The 22,634-nt window shown below is 39.4% G+C and overlaps 1 protein-coding gene across 1 annotated transcript in view; it reads left to right on the forward strand.

Moving 5' to 3' along the window:
• shakB (shaking B) overlaps positions 1-22,634 on the forward strand; it is a 506,948-nt gene that overhangs the window by 260,631 nt on the left and 223,683 nt on the right. Inside the window, exons 2-3 of the mRNA XM_067144536.2 lie at positions 94-313; positions 5,622-6,197. Coding sequence (XP_067000637.1) covers positions 94-313; positions 5,622-6,160 — 759 coding nt within the window. The 3' untranslated portion in view covers positions 6,161-6,197. The remainder of the gene's footprint in view (positions 1-93; positions 314-5,621; positions 6,198-22,634) is intronic.

Genomic DNA, 22,634 nt, shown 5'->3' on the forward strand with positions numbered 1-22,634 from the left:
GTTAATATTTTAGAGAAGAAACCAACAGAGTTCATTGTTCACCGAGTATAGTGTTGGAACATAAAAGTCAACGCAGAAATGGTTTTGTTTTAGGCGATCCTGTTCTACACACCACGATGGCTCTGGAAGAATTGGGAAGGAGGGAAGATCCACGCGCTCATGATGGATCTCGATGTAGGGATATGTTCTGAAGTCGAGAAGAAGCAGAAGAAGAAACTCCTTCTCGACTACCTTTGGGAGAATCTGCATTTGCACAACTGGTGGGCTTACCGCTACTACCTGTGTGAGACACTAGCGCTCATAAACGTAATCGGTAAGTAATTTCACTTCATTCTTTTCCTTAATAATGGCAAATTTACCCTATTTTACAGGCATAGCTTAATGAAAGTTAGTATAGTTCATTTCTCTGAACAACCATACATATTAAAAAAGGGTAATTACAAAACATAGGGTTATAAACGTATGATAAAGTACAGAATGATATAATGTAATATAAATAACACTTATTTAGGCCTTCTTATAACTAGAAAGTAAATATGGGTCATCATGGGTAGGCTGGGGTCCCGTAACTAAATGTACACAAGGACACAAGGTATACCGAAAAAGATGTTGAATACTCTGTTCGTTCCCACAATCACAGAGGTATCGTCTGATTTTTTTTTTAAATCCGCAGAATCGGCTTTGTTCTACAAACTCCTATTCGAAGTGTACACACAGTCTATACTATTGCAGACATTCCAAATCTATCAAAGTTCATTATTGTTGTAAAGCCTGCCAATTATTTATTCTCTAATTACGGTAGCTCTTTCATGGGAATCGTGCCTTCGTTGTAATTATTCAAAATGCTGTGGTCTCTTGTAGGCAACACGTCACCACATTAGCTGATCAGCTACTTCTTTCCCCCGGTTCCCGATCCAATTTAGAAAAGACTTTAGAACGCCCTTATATCGTTCTTGCTCTCCTCACTGACTGCGTTGTCCATCCTTCAATTGAGATCACGGGGACTGGTATCATAAGGATTTTCATACTGCTAAAGACTGAAACAGGTTCATAGAAGAAATTGGCTTGTTCTTTCCCATACCAAAGAACATAGTCTACACTACTATAGTACTATCCTTTTGCAATACATATATCACTCTTCACGAAGCTCAAGTAATTTACAGGGAGTTGGAATCTCATTTCTCGTCGATTTTGAAATCGCCGCAGTTATGACGATCCTTTACTCTACTTTAACAGCTATGGGACTGAGGGAGGAGATCTGGTGTGCTCCTTCCTTCGCACTTCGTGTTAGGAGTGTGGGGTCGTCTGTGAATGCCAGGCCGTTGACTGTTAGCTAGAACTTTCTGTAATCGGTTTCCAAACTCGGAGTTGCCTGTTAGTTGTTAAGTCATATCCTTGTCTTATACCTGTTAGTTCTTTGATGGCTCCCCTCTGAATTTGATTTCGGATATGGTGTTGGACAGAGTTGCTTTCACAAGGTTCAGGCTCTTGTTATCTAATCTCAATTCAGTGGAAGAGAGACGTCTCCCGAGTCATAGGACATGAATTCGACGAAGGTTGTTTCATAAGGCGATGGAGTTACGTTCTTGCAGATGAGGATATGCCTTGGAGAGGATCTTGTAGGTCACCGATAGGAGGAAAGATCCCTCTGAGGATGTTAAGGCCTGACTTGCTCACTTTTTGTGTAGAAGGTGGATGATCGCTGAAGACAAAACTCTTGATAATGTTTCTGTACTCAGATATCAGATATGATCTTGTGAATTCTTCGTATTGACTCCTCCTCTTCATGTTTTCACAGTTCCGCGATGATGTCGTCTTCGTCCGTCGCTCTGTCAGATCTGAGTTCTGAAATGATATTCTGGATCTCCTCCTTCAAGATATTTTGCATTAAATTTTGCGTTATAGTGTATTTTATTTATATAGAAAATTTCATCCAGGCTCTTTTCGTCGACACAAGTGATTTTACTTTTAAAAATTAATGAGTAGTGTGAAAATGATTATATTAAACGTTATTTTCTAAATAACGTACATTTCAGTGTATGGTGTTGATATAAGTCTTTAGGTTATTTCACAAAAAAAGCGTGAAAATATTCAATAGATTGTAATATTTAAAGTACAAATCATTCTTTGTTGAAAAAAAATACGCAAATGTATAAACATTTTGCAGGGGATTACTTCGCTATTAAAAAATCTGAAGATCATTTAGTGTATGGTAATGAATTTATGTTAAGCATACAATTTTGAAGTTGATGAGTTATAAAAATTTGAGCATTAAAATACAAAAGGTGAACCTCTCACTGCATATGGATTGATATGTTTTACTATTTACCTGTTCATAGTCATTTGGAGACTCGTACAGTGACTGTGTATTGCTGGTTATTCAAGATCCCTTCAAGGAAACGATTAACTAGTTCGTTGCCGCATCGTGCAGTTGGAACCATACCAGTCGAATGTAAACAATAATTTAACTCATTGTTCTGCTTCTTTTGTGTATCGATGTCACTTCATGCCCACTGCAAGGCAAGAAAATGTTGTGTGAAGAATTTTTTTCTATCACTACAAGTAATCAATTGCCTCACTTTATATATGATTATTTTTAATACTTTGTATTATGAATTTCTTGAGAGATTAAGTTTTTGAAGATGAGGATGGTTTTGAGGTTTAAGATCTGTTCCGCACGTGACCGCGACTTCCTGAATCCAGCTTGTAACATGCAAGATTATTTTTAACTGTATTTTAATGATAATATTTTCTTTTTTTAAGTATCTTCAGCCTTTCAAATCACGAAATATAACACTTATAACAGTATAACATACCTGTAAAAGAACACATTCATAACAGAAAGACATGGTTCGTTCTATAAGAACATCCTAAAATGATATTAAATCACTTATCACACTTAATTAAATCATTCAAATAATTTTGTGTGATGAAAGTGTCGAATTTCAGTGTTTGGAGTTCCATATCTCTTTAAGATGTCATTTTTGTGGTACTTAAATTCCATTAATATAAATCACCTCTAGAAAATGACCATCAGTTTTGATTCATCACTTATGGAGCTGGCAACTTCTTGGTTTATATTAATATATACCTATAATTCACTCTGTAATTCGAGTGCATGCTTAAATTGTATTTGAACACGCTGTGGTAATATTTTATGTAATTTTCACCTGTGTAACCTGGCCACTTGATTAGTAGTTGTTCAAAATTGTGTACCATACCGTACAGAATTTATAGTTCGTAAAGAAGTGCACTCAACCATGGCAAAAGTGCTGGATAATTTCTAAGTGTCACCAAAGAGAACTAGAAGAACGTAGTGGTGATGACGGCAAATTTCTTGCGTCAAAAAAAAAAAGAAATAGAGTATCCGGTTCCAACACACAGTGAAGCTTTAAAATATATATTTTCTTCTTATCATTATTCTTCTACCTGGCCTTTTCCCAATTCACTTCTGTCGGTATATGATGTGTACTTGGCCTAGTTTTATGGTCAGATTCCCTTCCTGACGCCAAACGTATGTGGAGAGATGAATTCACTATTGCGTGTTTTTGTGGTGGTTGATAGTTTGCTGTGTTGTATGTAGGCCTATATGAAAAAGGGGGGTGTTGAGACAAATGGAACGACCTAGTCCTCGAACCATAGAAATCGATCCTATCGCGGCCGAGAATCAAACCCGTCACCCTCTGAACTGAAGGCAAATACGCTGACCGGAACCGGACGCCTAAAATATGTGATATATTAATTAAATATTTTAATGCCAATCATTCAAATGCCGTGAATGAGCTGTTTCGATATACAGACATGCAGTACACTTCAAACTATAATAATAATAATAATAATAATAATAATAATAATTTCGTGTGACTATTTCTAGCCGAGTGCAGCCCTTGTAAGGCAGACCCTTCGATGAGGGTGGGCGGCATCTGCCATGTGTAGGTAACTGCGTGTTATTGTCGTGGAGGATAGTGTTATGTGTGGTGTGTGAGTTGCAGGGATGTTGGGGACAGCACAAACACCCAGCCCCCGGGCCATTGGAAGTAACCAATGAAGGTTAAAATCCCCGACCCGGCCGGGAATCGAACCCGGGACCCTCTGAACCGAAGGCCAGTACGCTGGCCATTCAGCCAACGAGTCGGACTCAAACTATAATGACAACAGAACAAACAAATATTAAAGACTTGATTTCAACGTAAATACTCTAGGCCAACTGTGCTATCATAAATATTTTAAAACGCATTTTTTTAAATGATCAAGTACTGTATGACTATTGTATTCGAATTTACAGTGTTACTGTATAAATAATAATAATAATAATAATAATAATAATAATAATAATAATAATAATAATAATAATAATAATAATAATAATAATAATAATAATAATAATAATAATAATAATAATAATAATCCCAGATGTTCTCACTTTTCAATTTTTGGAACATTGAAATTACCATCCATAATTTGAAATACAGTATGCGACAAAACAAATAGTACTGTATTTGCAAAAATGCTCTGAACATCAAGGTACGGCATTATAACATACAAGGTGAATACGGCAACACGTATTTAACTGCGTTGGTACAGCATGTGTTCAAACTGCTCGCCCTCATGCCTCACGCATTGTTCATAACGGTCCTGTAGATTGTCGAACATGCTGACGAACGTAGATTGCCGCAAGAACACAAACTCTGACTGTACCTTCTCTCGTAATTTGGTCATCTGACCGGAAAACGGATTCTTTCAGCATGCCCTAAATTACTACATGATTTTGAACAGATTTATTTACTGTACTAAGACAGGAAGCAGAACTTGTGATTAACTCAGATATTATGTTTCAAGTTTAACTTTTATTGAGTTTAGAATCAATTTTATCATCATAAATAATACACCATTTACCAAAAGGAAGTTTCATCCCTGTGTCAAACCCTTTTCTATTTTTTGTCAAGAATATATTGTTAAAGGAATCGTCTTCAAATGCGTAAGAATATTGGTATTAAAAATAACAAACATTATACCGATAATATTGTAAACATTCTCTGCCCCCTCCCTGTCTCATTCCCATGTCAGACTTCTTGTGCATTCGATGTGTTATATTTTTTCAAATAATTTTAAAAAATTTCACCATAGAAAATTAATGTGTTTCACTAAGTTGTTTTATGCGTGTAGCATATATGCTACATCAGGACTCAGAGTTGACTTTCCTACCATTATTAGGCTTTTTCCTTAAATTTTGTATCATTGTAAGCAGACAAAACCACATGTAGAGCATACGCTACATACGGACTGAGGAGGATACAGAAAAGAGCACATTTTGGTAGTAAACTCAGGTATTAGCGAAGTACAAATTAAAATATGATGCAAATTTCAAACAGAAAATATATTAGGCATATATAGTGCATAAAGTGTATATATTCTGTATGAATTCTTATTCCTACTTTATGTCCTTATTTCTGTTCATTAGGTAGAACTACAAAATTAACATCTTCATACATTATTGGAAAAACGTTGTAATATGACCACCTCCATTCTTTGGTCAGTGGTGGCCAGCTTACACAGGTTTTACTGTACTAAGACTTTTAATCACTGATCACAGTCTCATCTTTTCTTTTCTTCTGTTTCAGGACAAATGTTCTTAATGAACAGATTTTTCGACGGTGCGTTCCTCACATTCGGATTAGAAGTGTTACAATTTATGGAGAGTGACCAGGAGGATAGGTGGGACCCTATGATCTATATCTTCCCCCGTATGACTAAATGTACGTTCCACAAATACGGTCATAGCGGAGAAATCGAGCGACTAGACGCTGTGTGTATCCTACCTCTGAATGTGGTCAATGAGAAGATATATGTGTTCCTTTGGTTCTGGTTTTGTATACTTACCGTTCTTACGGGTGGCTGTTTCATCTACCGCGTTATCATCATAGTGAGTCCCAGAATGCGTGTGTATTTACTTCGGCTGAGGTTTCATCTCATCCGTCGTGAAGCCATCAACACCATCGTCCGTAAGTCGGGTATGGGAGACTGGTTCCTATTCTACATGCTAGGAGAGAATGTGGACTGTATGATATTCAAAGACGTGATGCACGAACTGGCGATTCGACTGAACCATCAACAACAGATTTCCGGATATGGGAGCGGCAGAGATATAATAGACGCGTAACATCAGCTGCTGCCTCCCTTTGGCGTTCAACGTTTAGGTGAGTTAAGTGCTACATTCTTCTTCTCCACTTTAAGTTAGATGCTTCTGTTACCCTGTTCAAAATTCCAAGTTCGATATGGCACTATCTAGATATCAGTCTTCATTTCCTCTTGTATGAAATTGCAAGAGGTGTGTATATTGCTATTTTCCATTCGACTGCCTCGCTCTTACAGATAACTTAAATGTTTGAAATGTGTTTATTAAGCAATCTAGGCCCCTCTGAATACGATTTTTAGTTTGTCCCTAGATGACATCATCAGCAAAAATACTGTCATCGAGATTTTGTTATTCTGTTACATTGATTTATTTCGTAATAGCATCGTAGAGAGCGATGGAGAGTAATGGGGAAAGAAGACTACCTTGCTGTACGCCTTTGTACCTATTTATGCTAAATCATCGGCTGTTTAACACGTTGGACGCCAATCTTTTTAAAAAATATTTTTGTCTGTGGACCGACACTTTATTTTTACCCTGTAGGCTTATAAGTGGCTGTGGTGCTCAACGTGTTGATGGTAATTACTACATGGTGAATTGGTGGGTGAACAACTTCAATACTTCTGAGACAAATTGTACAGTCTAGAGCAGCGTCTCTCCCTCAGCCTTATCTGTAAATGTACACCATAAAGCTTCCAATATTTGTGGAGTACCCACAAAATAAATATTATAATTACAATAGCAAGCTAATTTTAAGATGTAACAACAGCTATGAATAAAGTTACAATTATACAATCATTAATATATTTTTATTTCATTTCGTGAAGGGATCAACGAAATAAATACCAGCATATGAAATGTGAAATTGATAAAGTTAGTTTCTTAATTTTAAAAATTCAGAAAATTAATCTTTATCATAACTCAACACTAGTTCATCAAAGTAATTTCAAGGCCTTGCTTGTTAAAACGTGAGGTATTAAAAAATGTAATGATAGTTATGAAAAGTCGATTTAATGAGATATTGGACCTGTTGTTGTGATATCTATTAATTTACGATAGTTGACAATATTACTACTCCAGTAGGTTATCGTACATTGGCAATACAAATTAATTTTCCAATGAGTTTTCAGCACTGTCTAATAATATATTTTTATCTTATAAGCAATATTATAGGCAAAACAATTGTACCCTTTCAGTCCTCTCCAAGTACCCCGTAGGGTTCGAGTATTTCCAGTTGAGAAACAGCGGTCTAGAGCACGGAATCGTGCCGATGCATCTAGATTCAAATACTGATTTCTCTTATCCTATGTCGTCAGAGCATCCTTCAACATTTGTTGGTCACAGCAGCCTCGTGATGAACCATTCTTTTATTGCTTTGAAGTAAATTCCGGCACACAAACAGTACGTATGAACAAAGGTCATCTCTAGGTGAGAAGTGAAAGGGGAGGTATAAAGAAAAAGTGAACCCGAGTGGTGTAAATTGATCGTTCAGCTATCTTCACTTCATTAGACGTTGTGAACTAAGGGTCAGGGTAGGCTGCCAATTGCCATAACAAAAAAAAAAAAAAATCCTGGTTTTAACATTCCATTACCAAGATAAATAACTGTATCTGTATCTATATCGGCATGATTCCGTGCTCTCGACTGTATAGTCGCTCGAAAAAAGAAATGACACGAACATACAATACCATGTTCTCATTTTCCTTTTGAGCGAATATACGTAACCAGCCTGCCCATTATATGCGAGTATACGAAGTGTTCAGCAATATATCTCGTCGCTTTAAATAAGACATTGCAGACTTATAGTAACCCACTACATCAACGTTTAAATATTGTTAATACTTGCACTGAACTCCTTTCTTTCTCTATGGCGTGAGTTATCCTTATTTTCATATCTTATAATTAGTTATATAATATTTTTCCTTACAATATAAACACGTCAAGTCTTCACAGATTATCCCTACAATAGAAAACGTTCCGTCTAAGAATGGTAGCTAAGAGCAAGAGAATAAATTTAATAATAAGTACCAGACTCATTAGAGTCCCACCTATTCGCAGGAAGTACTAAATGATTTGCTAAACAATAGATTATTAGTGCAGGCAGTTATAACAGTGAGGATAACCTTTACAGAAAGACTGAAGCAACAAAGTTTGTAATCTATTAATCAAGCACCTACGTGAACCAGCGCCTATTACCATCAGGACAGGAAAACAAACTGTGCTTTCAGAGAGTACAATCCTCCATCTTACCGCGCAATAAAGTCAATAACGATGTCATAAACTAGACTTGAAAAAACACGCTTAAACTGCAAATTGAAATAGCCAAATACGACGTGTTGTCGTACGTTGTTTGTGAGCCTACAAAAATACATCTTTGCTAATACTGTTAAATGATCAACATGGACAGTTGAATCCTGTATTTCATTCGATCTTGTTTTCCCTTTCAGACAAATGCTTATGAATACATAATAAATACACCTTAATTTAATTTAATTTATTTTAATCCCGTGTTAGACTCGTGTAATAAAATGCTATTATTAGTCTGGTGGTGTATGTGACACTCAAAGTCATATTTATTAATATAATTCCGAACGAGTCGGCTACTGCGTTAGAGTTACAGCGCTGTGAGCTTGCACTCGGGATATGGTGGATTCGAACCCCGCTGTCAGCAGCCCTGAAGATGGTTTTCCGTAGTTTCTCATTTTCCCACAAGGCAAACGCTGAAGCTCTACCATAAAAATGGCTACGGACGATATCTTCCCAATCCTAGCCATTAATTCTCCTTACGTCGTCGAAAACCTTCCACGTTAGAGAGACGTTAAACCAGCAACGGAAAAGAAAACAGTAATAAAATTATTATTATTATTATTATTATTATTATTATTATTATTATTATTATTATTATTATTATTATTATTATTATTATTATTATTATGTTCGTCCCCATGGCTAAATGGTTAGCGTGATGTCCTATGGTCACAGGGGTACCAGGTTCGATTCCCGGCAGGGTAGGGAATTTTAACCATCATTGGTTAATTTCGCTGGCATGAGGGCTCGGTGTATGTGCTGTCTTCATCATCGTTTCATCCTCATCACGAGGCGTAGGGCGTCAAATCAAAAGACCTGCACTTTGCGAGACGAACACGTCCTCGGACACTCGCAGCACTAAAAGCCATACGCCATTTCATTTTAATTATTATTATTATTGTTATTATTATTATTATTATTATTATTATTATTATTATTATTATTATTATTATTATTTACAATTTGCTTTACGTCGCACAAACACATATAGGTTTTACGGCGACTAGAAGAGAGAAAAAAACGACCATGTCCTTCATTAAAGTAGGGTCCCAGCATTTGCCTGGTGGAAAAACCGGAAACCATGGAAAAGCCATCTTCAGGTCTGCCATATTGAGGTTCGAGGTCACTATCTCCCAAATGCAAGTTGAAAGGCATTTGACTTAAACCGCCTATTATTATTATTATTATTATTATTATTATTATTATTATTATTATTATTATTATTATTATTATTATTATTATTATTATTCAATGCAACTACACATTACAGTGAAATAGCTAAATTGTTTTGTACTGTCAGAAAAATTTCATCAATAAAAGATTAAAGCTGCTGTATAATGAAACTGTGTTGGTGATTATAATTGTTATTTTTGTACTTGCTGACGATTCCTTTCCAATCTTAAGACCCCGGATGTGTGTTATAGTTCCGCATTTCTTCCCATCTTGAAGTGCTTACTTTCAAGTAGCTCTTGGAGGCAAATCGTATGTTGTGTGCTAACATAAATACACAAAGCATTTACCCTGCAAGTATCCTTTCTTCAAACAAACGTATTTTAATATACGAGCCTGTGTGAAGTCGTGTACGGTGCTAAATCAGCCCACTCGCTCTTAATTCAAGCTCTTGTTCATGTTCTCCTTTTTTCTTTCAGTCGTTCATTAAACTAATGAGGGAAATGTAAACTGTACGAATGATAGAAATTTATGAGAACGACCTCTCGACTTTTGCATTAAAATTAATTAGGAATGAAATTTCATACCCAATTTATCGAAGCGATGGCGGTGATTACTATTTTAAGAGGAAGTACAGTCGATCGAAAAAAAGATGAGCACATGGAATTGTATAAATTGTTTTGCTAATACAGTTTCCTCAGAAATAACTGAACCTAGAGACATAATGTTTGTTGTGTGTATCTGCAGGGTTTGTATGTACATGTAAGGTGAATATTATATTTCGACAAAAATTAAAATTAAGTCTAATATATGAAGTGCGAGGAACATACAGTATAATACCATGGACTCATTCCTTTCTTCTTTTTTTTTTTTTTTTTTGAGCGACTATAAAATGCGTGACCATCCTCTCTTAACACTAATCAGACGATATCCTCCCAATCCTAGCCCTTTATTCTCCTTACGTCATCGAAAACCTTCCACGTTAGAGAGACGTTAAACCAGCAACGCAAAGGAAAACAATAATAAAATTATTGGAACGCTCCTAATTCTTTATTATTATTATTATTATTATTATTATTATTATTATTATTATTATTATTATTATTATTATTATGTTCGGCTCCATGGCTAAGTGGTTAGCGTGCTGACTTTTGGTCACAGGAGTCCAGGGTTCGATTCCCAGTAGGGTCGAGAATTTGAACCATAATTAGTTAATTCCCCTGACACGGGGACTGGGTGTAGGTGCTGTCATCATCATCATCATTTCACCCTCTTTTTTTTTGCTAGTGGCTTTACGTCGCACCGACATAGACAGGTCTTATGGCGACGATGGGAGAAGAAAGGCCTAGAAGTTGAAAGGAAGCGGCCGTGGCCTTAAGGTACAGCCCCAGCATTTGCCTGGTGTGAAATTGGGGAACCACAGAAAACCGTCTTCAGGGCTGCCGACAGTGGGGTTGGGACCTATCATCTCTCGGATGCAAGCTCACAGTTGCGCGCTCCTAACCGCACGGCCAACTCGCCCGGTCATTTCCTCCTCATTATGACGCGCAGGTCGCTTAAGGGAGTCAAATAAAAAGACCTGCACCAGACCTTTCCGGAGGCCACACGCCATTTCAACACTAATCAGAGGTAAAAATGGTAAGAATTCCGTACCTTTGAAGAATGAAGGTGTCGCTAAAGAAAGGGAAGGGCCACGATGGGCGTAAAAATGTAAGACACCGTTGATCTCCCAAACGTGATACCTTCGGTGTCGGAAGAGAACAGGAGTTGAGGTCAGGTACGAAATATTATTAAAGTGAGGAGCCTGACACAAGTGGAAGCAACGCCAGACTCGGATAGTGTCCCGTGGTCACCACCAACACACGTTCTGGATTTGATGATGATGATGATGCTTGTTGTTTAAAGGTGCCTAACATCTAGGTCATGTCCGTCTCCATGGCTAAATGGTTAGCGTGCTGTCCTTTGGTCACAGGTGTCCCGGGTTCGATTCCCAGTAGGGTCGAGAATTTTAACCATAACTGGTTAATTTCGCTGGCATGGGGGATGGGTGTAGGTGTCGTCTTCATCATAATTTCATCCTCATCACGACCCGCAGGTCGCCTGCGGGAGTCAAATCAAAAGACCTGCATCTGGCGAGCCGAACTTGTCCTCGGACACTAGCGGCACTAAAAGCCATACCCCATTTCATTTTTATCCTTAGAAATAAGTGTCCTGATAAAAACTGAAACCTAAATTTTGCATTACTAAATGCTATTTCTTTTTTCGTCTATGTTAGGCAAAGAAATCAAAGCTTGAATCACACTACTGTGACGCAGCGTTACTGAGATAGCAGCTTACATACCTTGGTTTTGCACTGAATCTTGTTTTGTTTTCCTGGAATTTCCTACCCCGAACTCCGAAATCTCACTGTTCACACGTCTGAGGCCAAAATAATTAAGAAAAGAAGGGAGTTGGAAAAGAGCATGGTTACGCGCTTCAAATTTTATTTTAGTGTTGGACTGTGCTGTGAGGTGTTGGTGTCATGCCACCTATTAAAAGTCTACGAAAAGACCTAGTGTCTAAATATATTGAAGAAAGAAATTTCTAAGTTAATATTTGAAAAGGGATAACTTCAGATATTCTTCGTCCTAAATGTCTTCATTTAAGTATGCACCTGTCACTTCTTGTGACGTAGAAAGATCATTTTCTGTGTTCAGGAATGATCTGTCAAACAAAAGAATTTAAATGAAGAAAATGTCGAGAAATTAGTTGCTGTACAATGTTTCAAACGGAAGTGAAAATATCACAATGTTGGACTGAATTTTGATAGTGCATATTTTCCAGTTTATTGTGCATATTGTGCCATATGATAGTGCAGGAATGCATGCATATTTTGAGATTTGATAGTGCATGGAAATCCGGGCTCTAGTCATGAGGATAAACGAAACCGTTCACTGTCGACATATGAGGAGTTCGTTTAACGTGAAGTTCGTGCATACATGTCGTACATACTTTGAAATAAATTCCACTCGACACTATTAGACTTCACTTTTCGGAGTTGATTCGTCCACCATATACTTTCACACACATGACAGACTTCATTGAGACTGACCAGGAAGAAATAGGTATCCATATACTGTTTATACGACGTAATTCTCGTTTTGTAACCCCGTCGTTTTGGTTTTCTTGTTGTTGAGGTTTACGTTGCTTCTGCACTTTAATATTGTTTGAAGTATTTGAAGGTCGATTATCTTCATCAATTGTCTTTGTTGATCACTCTACTATCACGATATCTTCATCTGAATGACCACTCGGACGTGGTTGCTCACTATATTTCACCACTTCAATTTTTTTCCACTTTTCTAACATATTATTTGCAATCAAATTGAGTTTACATGTTGGCGGCATAATGGCGCACGACATACTCACGTGATTAATTGTTAGATAACAAAACCTCAAACCGGAAACTCATTAGTTGACTAACTCTACCACTAGTAACGCTATTGTCACATCATACATGATCCCCTTCAAATCGAAATGGAGACCTTAGTTTTGCGAAATTCAAAATTCTGGCACAGACATTTTTTAACAAAAGATCAGTCTATTTTTTGAAGTATTTAAAATGAACATGGGATAATAATTGCGGAACAAATTCATTTTTAAAAATTGCCCCTTTTTTACGGGTATTTCTTGAATAACATTTGGACTGGATGCAATTCCTTTTCCATTTAATAGAGTTCTCCAAAACACGCGGTTTGACACCTTTTTTTTAATGTTAAAAATGAAATTTGCATCCGTTTCTTGACATAGGACAGAGCAAAGTGTAGCTTCCACCGAAGTCCCTGTCTCATCCATGGGTGTGAAAATATGGAAGCTGCTGGGGTATGGGTGGTGCTGATTAATAACATTCACATCACGACCAGTACGTCTGAGTGTTATGAAAGATGTCGCTCATAGGGTCAGTCGTGCTACAATACCACTTTCTGGCCCCGTGAGGAAAGCAGTAGCCAACTACCTCACTCCCCATCTTGCCTAGTACTCCTCATTTGGTGCTGCCATTGTTTTTTTTTTTTGTTTTTTTTTTTGTTTCCCTATAACCGCATACCCTTTGGTGGTGCTATTTGAGGATCCAACCAGCCTCTGGGCTGATGACCTAACAGACAGACAAGAACGATGTTGGTGATAAATGATGAAAGGGAAGGCTCGAAAAATGAAAGACTCCCTACACTTTGCAGATTTCACACCACAGTGTTATGTCAGAAAATATAAGAGTTTGATGGTGGCGCCAAAATGAGGAGCACGAAGCAAGATGAGGAATAAGGTAGCTTGCCGTTGCCTTCCTCAGTGAGCCAGAAAGTGCTATTTTATCACAACTACCCTAGGCATAACACTCAGATTCATTATTCGTGCTTCGATTTTCATTATTCAGTACCACTCATACCTTAGCGGTTACCACATTATCACAGCCATAAGGGAGACTGGGACTTCAGTATAAGCTATATTTTGCTCTCTCCTATGGCACGAGACGGAAAGAAAATACTTCTGTTCCTTGTAGTGGTGCTTCCCTTTTCAGTCATATCCCTAGTAGAGGTGACCTGCACGTACCCTCTCTTTTTATGGCAGTGTCGGGAATCGAACCCAGGCCTCCAAGTAGTGCCAACCGTTACACTAATGGCTGGATAAGTGGTAGGTGAAAAATAACTACAGTATCGTATTGGAAGCGTGTAAAGCAGTTCGCCCTATACACATGTTGAAAAGTCATGTATTTATTAAGCACGGCTCACTAGTTCCTGGAGGATTCATTCACGTCTCAATTAAATATAAAATTAATTATATGCATTTGTTATTAATTATTGCATTAAAGGCTTCGTTTAGTGATGATTACAGGGGTCGTCTTTATTTACACTCGATCACATAATAGGCTACAAAGAGGAAGAACCATTAATTTTATTTCCTAGTCTTGACTTCCCACTGGCGTGAAACGTTAAGTTATCCAGAATTAAAAGAAGAGACAAAATCATTCATGTGTTCCATGATATCTAAGAGCTCCAGAGAGGTGGTCATTCATCAACTTCACCAGTCTTCATGCTACATTTAAGAACACGTTACTTGATGCCACGTTAAGGCTACCACGTGTTCCAACCTCTCATACTTGTCACAGTGTATTTATACATAGCATAGCTCACTATACAGTGCGATATGCAAAAGAAAGAACATGACACATGACGCGAGAGTACAACAGCTGAGCGCCATTTTCAAGGAGGTTTGCTTAACGTCCCGATTTGGCAGGACATGTCACGCTTTCCAGGTAAAATTCCCGCGACAGTCTTCGAATCTAGGTGGGACGAAGGAAAACCCGCATTTAAAATGATCTTCACTTATAACTTCCTTATGCTGACCTCGCGGTGTAGGGGTAGCGAGCCTGCCTCTTACCCGTAGGCTCCGGGTTCGATTCTAGGCCAGGTCAGGGATTTTTACCCGGATCTGAGGTTTGGTTCAAGGTCTACTCAGCTTACGTGGTTACAACTCAGGAGCTATGCGGCTGTGAGATAGCGGCCCCGGTCTAGAAAGCCAAGAAGGATTCGTCGTGCCGACCTCACGACACCTCATAATCTGCACCTCTATCAGAGGAAGATCTCTCGCGTGGAGGGTGTATTCCAGCCCTCCTTCGACGAGCAACTATCGTTACATAACTGTAACAGCACTTAATGATTAAATACCCATGAGGCTCGTCGATTTCTGTAAAAATTTTGGCCAGATACATACTTTGTTTAAGATATAAACTCGTGTCCTCATCCCGAGATGGCGCAGCTCTTTTCACCCACACCACCCAATGGAGGTGAGCTGCATGTGCCATACCAGATGTACCACCTCTCCTGTCATTTTTAAATCTTTGGCAGTTCCGGGAATCGAACCCGGGCTCCCGAGGACGGCAGCTAATTCTTCTAACCGTTACGCTACGGAGGCGGACACTTTGTTTAATGAAATTGTCTATACGCTGTGTGAGGTTTTCTATATAGGTAGCCTTAGGAATCATTTATATAGCTTATACAAAATTCATTAGCATTATCTGAAAGTGAAATTAGTAAATTTATTGAAAGCCACGCCAATGTAGCGGCCCTACGGTCTCGTGATAGAGATCCTGCCTCTTACCTGAAAACCCAGGGTCGATTTCTGGCCTGATCTGAGGGTTTTACCTGGATTTGAGGGCTATTTACGTCAGAGCAATTGGGGCGCTATCTAACGGTGAGATACCAGTCACGATTTTAAGAGCCAAGAATAATGGCCGAGAGGATTCATCGCGCTGAATACGCTCAACCTCGAAACCTGCTGGACTTCGGGATAATTAGAGGTCACTTACTAGTTCAAAACCCATTTGGGCTGTAGTACCATGGGTTTTCTTGTCAATCTAATCAGCCTCTAATTAAGAGGAAAGCGTAATAAAGGTTATTTAAAAAATAATGAATAACAAAAGGCTATAACAATTTTTACTAGCCAACAAGAATTAATATACCTACAGCAGCGAATGGATTCAAAACAGGAGGAATGAAATTCCAGCATTCGAGTAAAGGCTCACAACGAAGAGGTGGCGGAAATTCCTTCTACAAAAATTATATTTGTCTATTTATTATTTATTATCGTGGCTCCATAATCAGTAACACGGCAAATTGTGATAAAGAAATAAAACGACGGATTGTCCTAGATCGTGCCGCAAAGGTTAAACTCACAAAGATCTGGCAGAACCGGGCATTATCCAAAACAGTGAAAATAAGATTGGTGGAATCACTGGTGTTCTCTGTTTTCCTGTACAGTTGTGAGACCTGGACTGTGAAGGCTAGTGACAAGAACCGAATCGATGCCTTTGAGATGTGGTGTTGGCGGAGAATGCTCCGTATACCATGGACAGAAAGAAGAACAAATGCCTCCATTATAGAAGAAGTGAGCATCACAAAACGTTTATCTTCCCGCGTTAGTGAAAGTTACCTCCAGTTCCTGGGACACATTTTGAGGAGAGAAGGAGACAATTTAGAAAAGACCATTCTGCAAGGCAAAATTGAAGGCACCAGACCAAGAGGCAGAACAACAAGTAGATCGTTAGACCAAGCAAAGAAGATCACCGGTCTACCTCTTCACAATATCTTAAGAAGAGCTGAAGACCGCTCAGCATGGAAATATCTCGTTAAGGATGCAGTACTAACGAAGTGAAGAAATGAGGTCACGACGCTCAGTAATGAGTAAACCGACTGATGACTGACTGATTTATTATCGTACTTATTTAAACAAAATAGTTATATTGTAACTACGAAGTGGTCACGTAATACCACTAGCACACACTGACAACTCTTGGCACCTAAAATCCAATACGAACCAAGTGGGCGGACATTTCACTCACTCACATCAAATCTATCATGTTCAGGCTTCCGATCATCCGACTATAATTCCCCTGCTTTTACAATAAAAACTAGAAGTTGAATACTATCTTCAGTCACAGTGAGAACCAGTCTGGAATAATTCTCTGGTTGTTCTGCTATTATTGTGAAGCAACGGCGCTTTGTCAGATTAGTTCATTGCCAGATCAGTTCCTTGGGATAGGCTGCTGCTGAATTTCAAGTTGAAGAGCTCTGTTCAAATTCTTCCAGATAAAAAATGTTAAAAATTCACTTTTATAAGATGACTAGATATTTCATATTTTAAACCAGTGATTCCTTTTTTCCTACTCTCTTCCTTCTTGAGCAGAGCATCTCAAACGCCCAAAATCTCACACGTGCAAAGCGAGGCGCAAGAGCTCCGTGCACTGTGCATCGGTCTCGCTCGGCTCGGCTCGGACCAACGCTTCGTCTCTGGGCTACTCAGCTAAGCTCGGCTCAACTCGGCTCGGATTTGGAGCGCTACGGAGCAAGTGAGGAAGAGGGAGACAGGGGAAGCGAGCGAGACAAGCGTGGGGAAAGAGAGATACAGCACTATTGCTCCAAATCGAGGAGTGGGGGTCTGCACTCTGGTCAACCAAGCGAAGTCGTCTTTTGCACCGTGCACAGTGCATGCACCGGGAGCATGCACCCTGAGAGGCCCTGTTCTTGAATGATGAATTTACATAGGTGCGCTATTTTTGTATCTGTCTCTTGGTACAGATCAGAACAAAATGTAGCTTACGATGAATTCTTTGAAATCTCATTCTCATTTATGGTTTTGGTAGTATGGGGGCGGTGCTGAGTAATGACTTAGAACACAACTAGTGCGGCTGGATGCTTAAAAATATGTTACTCATGGTATCAACCTTACTGCAATGTAATTTCTTGGTTCAGTGAAGAAAGTAACTCAAAACTACCTCACTCCTCATCTTGACTGGTCAGCCTTATTACAGCGCCACCATCGGATTTTGCTGTTTTCCTGTAAAAGCATAATTGGTGCTCTTAAGAGGATCTTTTCAGCCTTCGGGTTGACGACTGAACAGATAGACTCCTAGTTAATCTTCAGGACAGCTCAGCAAGTCACATCATTCATGTGTTGTATATCCTTTGTTATTTCCGTAACTAGTGTTGGCTGTATAAGGACAAATATTTAGAGAATGGATTAAAATAATACTCTGATTGTTTAAACAAGATATAATCCTGACATTTTCTTGGTATAAATACAAGGAGTACAATTTCTTCGCACTTCGCACAGGCCGCGGGAATCCCCAAACGAGCGCCATATGACTTGTGTCAAGCTTGGCGTGATAAGGAGTCTTGCAACTGACGCAGTAGTTCACTAGTAACTATATGACTTTTGAGATGTGTTGCGAGGTTAATATCGCGGTGTTTAAGTACACTACAGAGCAGAGAATATTTTTGGTCCAATGTTTTTTGCATAACAAGAAGAAACCAGTTAAAAGGTGCCTTCGAAAATTCTGTAGGCAGTTCCCCTGTTCTACAGTACTGTACCATCAGAACGTTTCGTGGCGTAGTACTGGTTCCGTAATAAGAGAAAACAGTGAAGTTGGACATCTGTCACAGAGGAGAGGTTGAGAGATATGCAGGCAAGCCTGCAAGACTGTCCACATATAGTACGCGAAACTTCTAGCGATACTTCGACTCCCTAGTACTGAATCAGTAGACCTTGGTTATCTTCGAGATAAGTATTGGCAACCTTTGACACACAAACTATGAATCGATTATGCATCACCGTGAGACATCTGGCGTACATTTTACGTACTAGTACTGCGTTGTTTACACAGCAAAGCCAAGGTGATATTTCTGAGAATCCATGCTAGGAATAAGATTCGAATCGAGAAATGTTATATAATGTGTGTGTGACACAGTTGTTGGCTCAAATGTTTAGAAAATTCATATCGATCGATCATACTATCGATTTCAATTCAGATTTCATTTCCATTCAGTTGGCAGTATTTACCGGAATCGGGCTAGCTCCCTCCTTACTCCTCAACCCCGTAAAACCAAGTATCACTAAAAGTTTCACGGGCTATAAGTTCCTTCGGAGAGTAGCTCAGGAAACTGGTATTTCACATTCGTCAGCGCGTAATGCAAAAAAAAAAAAAGTATTACATTTACGATCTTACCGGACTCATACAGTGGTGAGTTCAGTTTCATTTAGGCCTACTAGTTTATTTGTTTGCTTGTTTTATACTGAGCATATAGCCTACTGCAGGGTCAGCCAACTGGCTGGCATGTGGTGTAAGAGGGCCCACGTGACGTCGGAGAGCACATGTGACGTATGAGCGCAGAAGGTGGGGAGACGCTGTCGTAGAGTGAGACGAAGAGACAGCCCCGCTTTGTAGCAAACATGTGCAGTGCCATACGTAGTGATGGTGGTAGTGGTACAGTACGTATGGATGAACCGGGCATATCATGGTGCGACAAGCTACCTACCCCTCCAATCTTTTTATCTTTATGGGAAGATCTATATTTATTTGTTGAAAATGATAGGAATGCTACAGCTAAATGTTTAGTTTGTATATGTAGAAATAAAGTTGCTTTATAACTCTTATGCTACTTCATAACAAAGTTACGTTACAATAAAATATGTAGAGAGAAATATGTACTACACATACCACATTGTACCTGCTGCCCTTGGGCCTCCCCCTACGAATGACGTTGTGCTTCCCCCCGCCCCTATAGCCATCACTTCCCAGTTACAGTACTACTTCGTTTCGCTGCCCGAGCAGAGTGTGTGACGTGTTACCTGACATCACACGTACACGCAGTTGGCTGACCCTGGCCTACTGTATGTAGCCGGTGAATTCAGTTTCGTTTCTATAAGCGTAATCATGCCGCTTCTTTGAGACGATTACGTCCGCTCGGCATTGAGAACACTGCGCTCGCTGTCAGCGTTTTTTGCGCTTCTATGCCTCGGTACTCCGCTACGAAGTTTTAAATTATACTCCCAGTATGATAAAACGCCGTATTTCAGATCCAGCAGTGACTACAGTATACCAAACTCCAGTCTCTGAAACTCAAGAACTGTTAGTTGTGATGGTCACTGCAATCATTATCCAGCTATTATTAAGTAACAAGGCTTGCCACAATAGCTGTAATGATAGTGGTGATGGTAGTGGTTATTGTTTAAAGAGAAGTACAACTTGAAAACGATATCTTAACTCTAATCAAAAGAGAATATGGAAGTGTTCTGAAAGGCCACGAGAAAGTGTCTGTAAGTCCCGCAAACTCGCTACACAGCAAAATTTGACCAAGGAAGATCATAGTGGTAGTGCCTCTCTTAACTACAAACAGAGGTAAAAATATAAGTGGTGCGACCCTTCGAAGAATGAAGGGCTTGGCAAAAGAAAAGGAAAGGTGTGAGGCCTCGCAAACCTTATACCATCACATTCATCAGTGTCGGAAAGGACGGGAGATGACCAATGCAGGTGCGATAAGAAGGATGCATTTTTTTTTTTCGCAAGTTGCTGTACGTCGCACCGACACAGATAGGTCTTATGGCGACGATGGGATAGGAAAGAGCTAGGATTGGTTAGGAAGCGGCCGTGCCCTTAATTAAGGTACAGCCCCAGCATTTGTCTGGTGTGAAAATGGGAAACCACGAAAAACCGTCTTCAGGACTGCCGACAGTGGGGTTCGAACCCACTATCTCCCGAATACTGGATACTGGCCGCATTTAAGCGACTGCAGCTATCGAGCTCGGTATAGGAAGTATGCAAGAGAGGAATCTGGCACAAGTGAGACTCAACGAGGGGGCCAGTGGTTGAGTGCTCCTGAAGTGTTACGCCTTTTGGTCACCTGCTACGACAGGCAGAGGATGCCTTGGGTGTATTATACTGCTCCCACCTAAAGCAGTCGAGGTAGGTCGAACATGAGAGATGAAAGTCAGAAGCCTGCCACAAGTGAAAGCCATGTCAGGATCAATTAGGCGTCCCGTGGTCACCACACCACTCTCCCAAGTTTGAGAATCTCTGGAGAAAATTCATTCTAGATAGTGTGTTTACCATATATCAGGCAATTCCAAATGGGCAGCCCCCGTACTTGGCCAAGGGCAACCCCGGGCTGTCAGGGGAGCCTCGAAGGAGAGAGATAGCGAGCGAGATGGGAGTGAGGAGTATGGACGATATATTTTGTAAGACACAGAATGAATTTAGAGATAGAGAATCCACAAGGGATAGCTGCCCTAGAACAAGGGTTAGCGTACGGTAACAGCATCAAAGTGGCAGTAATGTACTTAATGCCATGCCAATATTCACACTATTTATCTTGAGATAAAATGAGCTTACATATTTTTTAAATTTTGAAAGTCCCCTGTCGTACAGCTATCCCCGACGAGGAATACTTTTTTTGACATATACCGTATAAACGGTGATTTTTCATTGACAATGAATTACGTAAAACATCTAAACAAATATATTTTAAAATCGAAACAAGAGTACCAAAACGAAGGAAGAAATTAAATGATAATTTTGTGACAGATCCTCGCAGTGCACCGAAGAGCAAGAGCATCCCAATCACCTCCCAGCAACTGGAGGATATACGATACTTTTCTTCAAAGCATTTAAAACAGGGTTCGTATTGTCTCTTCTTTTCAGAATCAACTTCTTTGGTATGTGAACTGTTACCAAATACTTTAATACATATTAAAGTATTTGCTGTTACTCTCAAACCTTATTGTTGGCTCAACATAAACGCCGATGTTTGTCTCCCGGTCAATCGCGACAATATCTGCACGTTTACTGCATCCGTCGTTGGAGATACTGTGCACTTCTTCAAATACTTAAAATCTGCCAGATTGTTTGAGAAGTTTTCCAGTACTGCTCCTGACCCTGTGGTGACTGTTATTTCTCAATAGTTCGCCTTTCGGGCAGTAACCAAGAACATGAGGGAGGGTTTCTATCTCCCTTACAGGGGTACCATACGTGGTCAGTTGTGTCAAATGTGCTAGCACGCGTGCTTGTTTACGTGACTGAATAGGAAAGAAAACAATTTAATCCACCGACTTTCGCCTTCCAAATCTTCCCATGTACATAGGTAACCACGCATGACAACTGAGGACAAAAACGAAGCTAGCAGAAGCTTGAAATTAGCGGTGGAGTTTACCCATTCACTTACCGACTCAATGTGATAAATAATTACACTAGTTCACATACAAAAGGTGACACTCGGCTTACGGCCAGGCTTGGCTACCGCACACATAATGGTCTTCTGCCGGCATCAGGCCATAAACTTAAAAAAAGAAAAGTAGAAATTATTCTTGGGCACTTGTGCTGCCATTCTAATTCTGATCACAGCCACAAGATCCTCGCCGAGAAAACCTACATACACGAGATTAAGTCTGTGTTTGAACCTTCCTTATACTATGAAGAATTAGAGAAAAATATCAGTTTTGACTAATTGATCAGCGTGTGAATCAGAATATACGGAAGATTGAACAAGTAAAAAATAGAGTATGAAAGAAAATAGAACAGAAAGAGACAGACAGCAGGATAGTGGGTAGAAAGAATCGTCAGATGCCGAAATTCAACTTCGTAGAACATGTTGTCCTAAGAACTCTCCAAAGTATTACTGAAGACTTTATTTTATTCAGCGTATGGCTTTTAGCGCCGAGT

Source organism: Anabrus simplex, chromosome 3, assembly GCF_040414725.1.
Source record: "Anabrus simplex isolate iqAnaSimp1 chromosome 3, ASM4041472v1, whole genome shotgun sequence".
Lineage (NCBI taxonomy): Eukaryota > Metazoa > Arthropoda > Insecta > Orthoptera > Tettigoniidae > Anabrus > Anabrus simplex.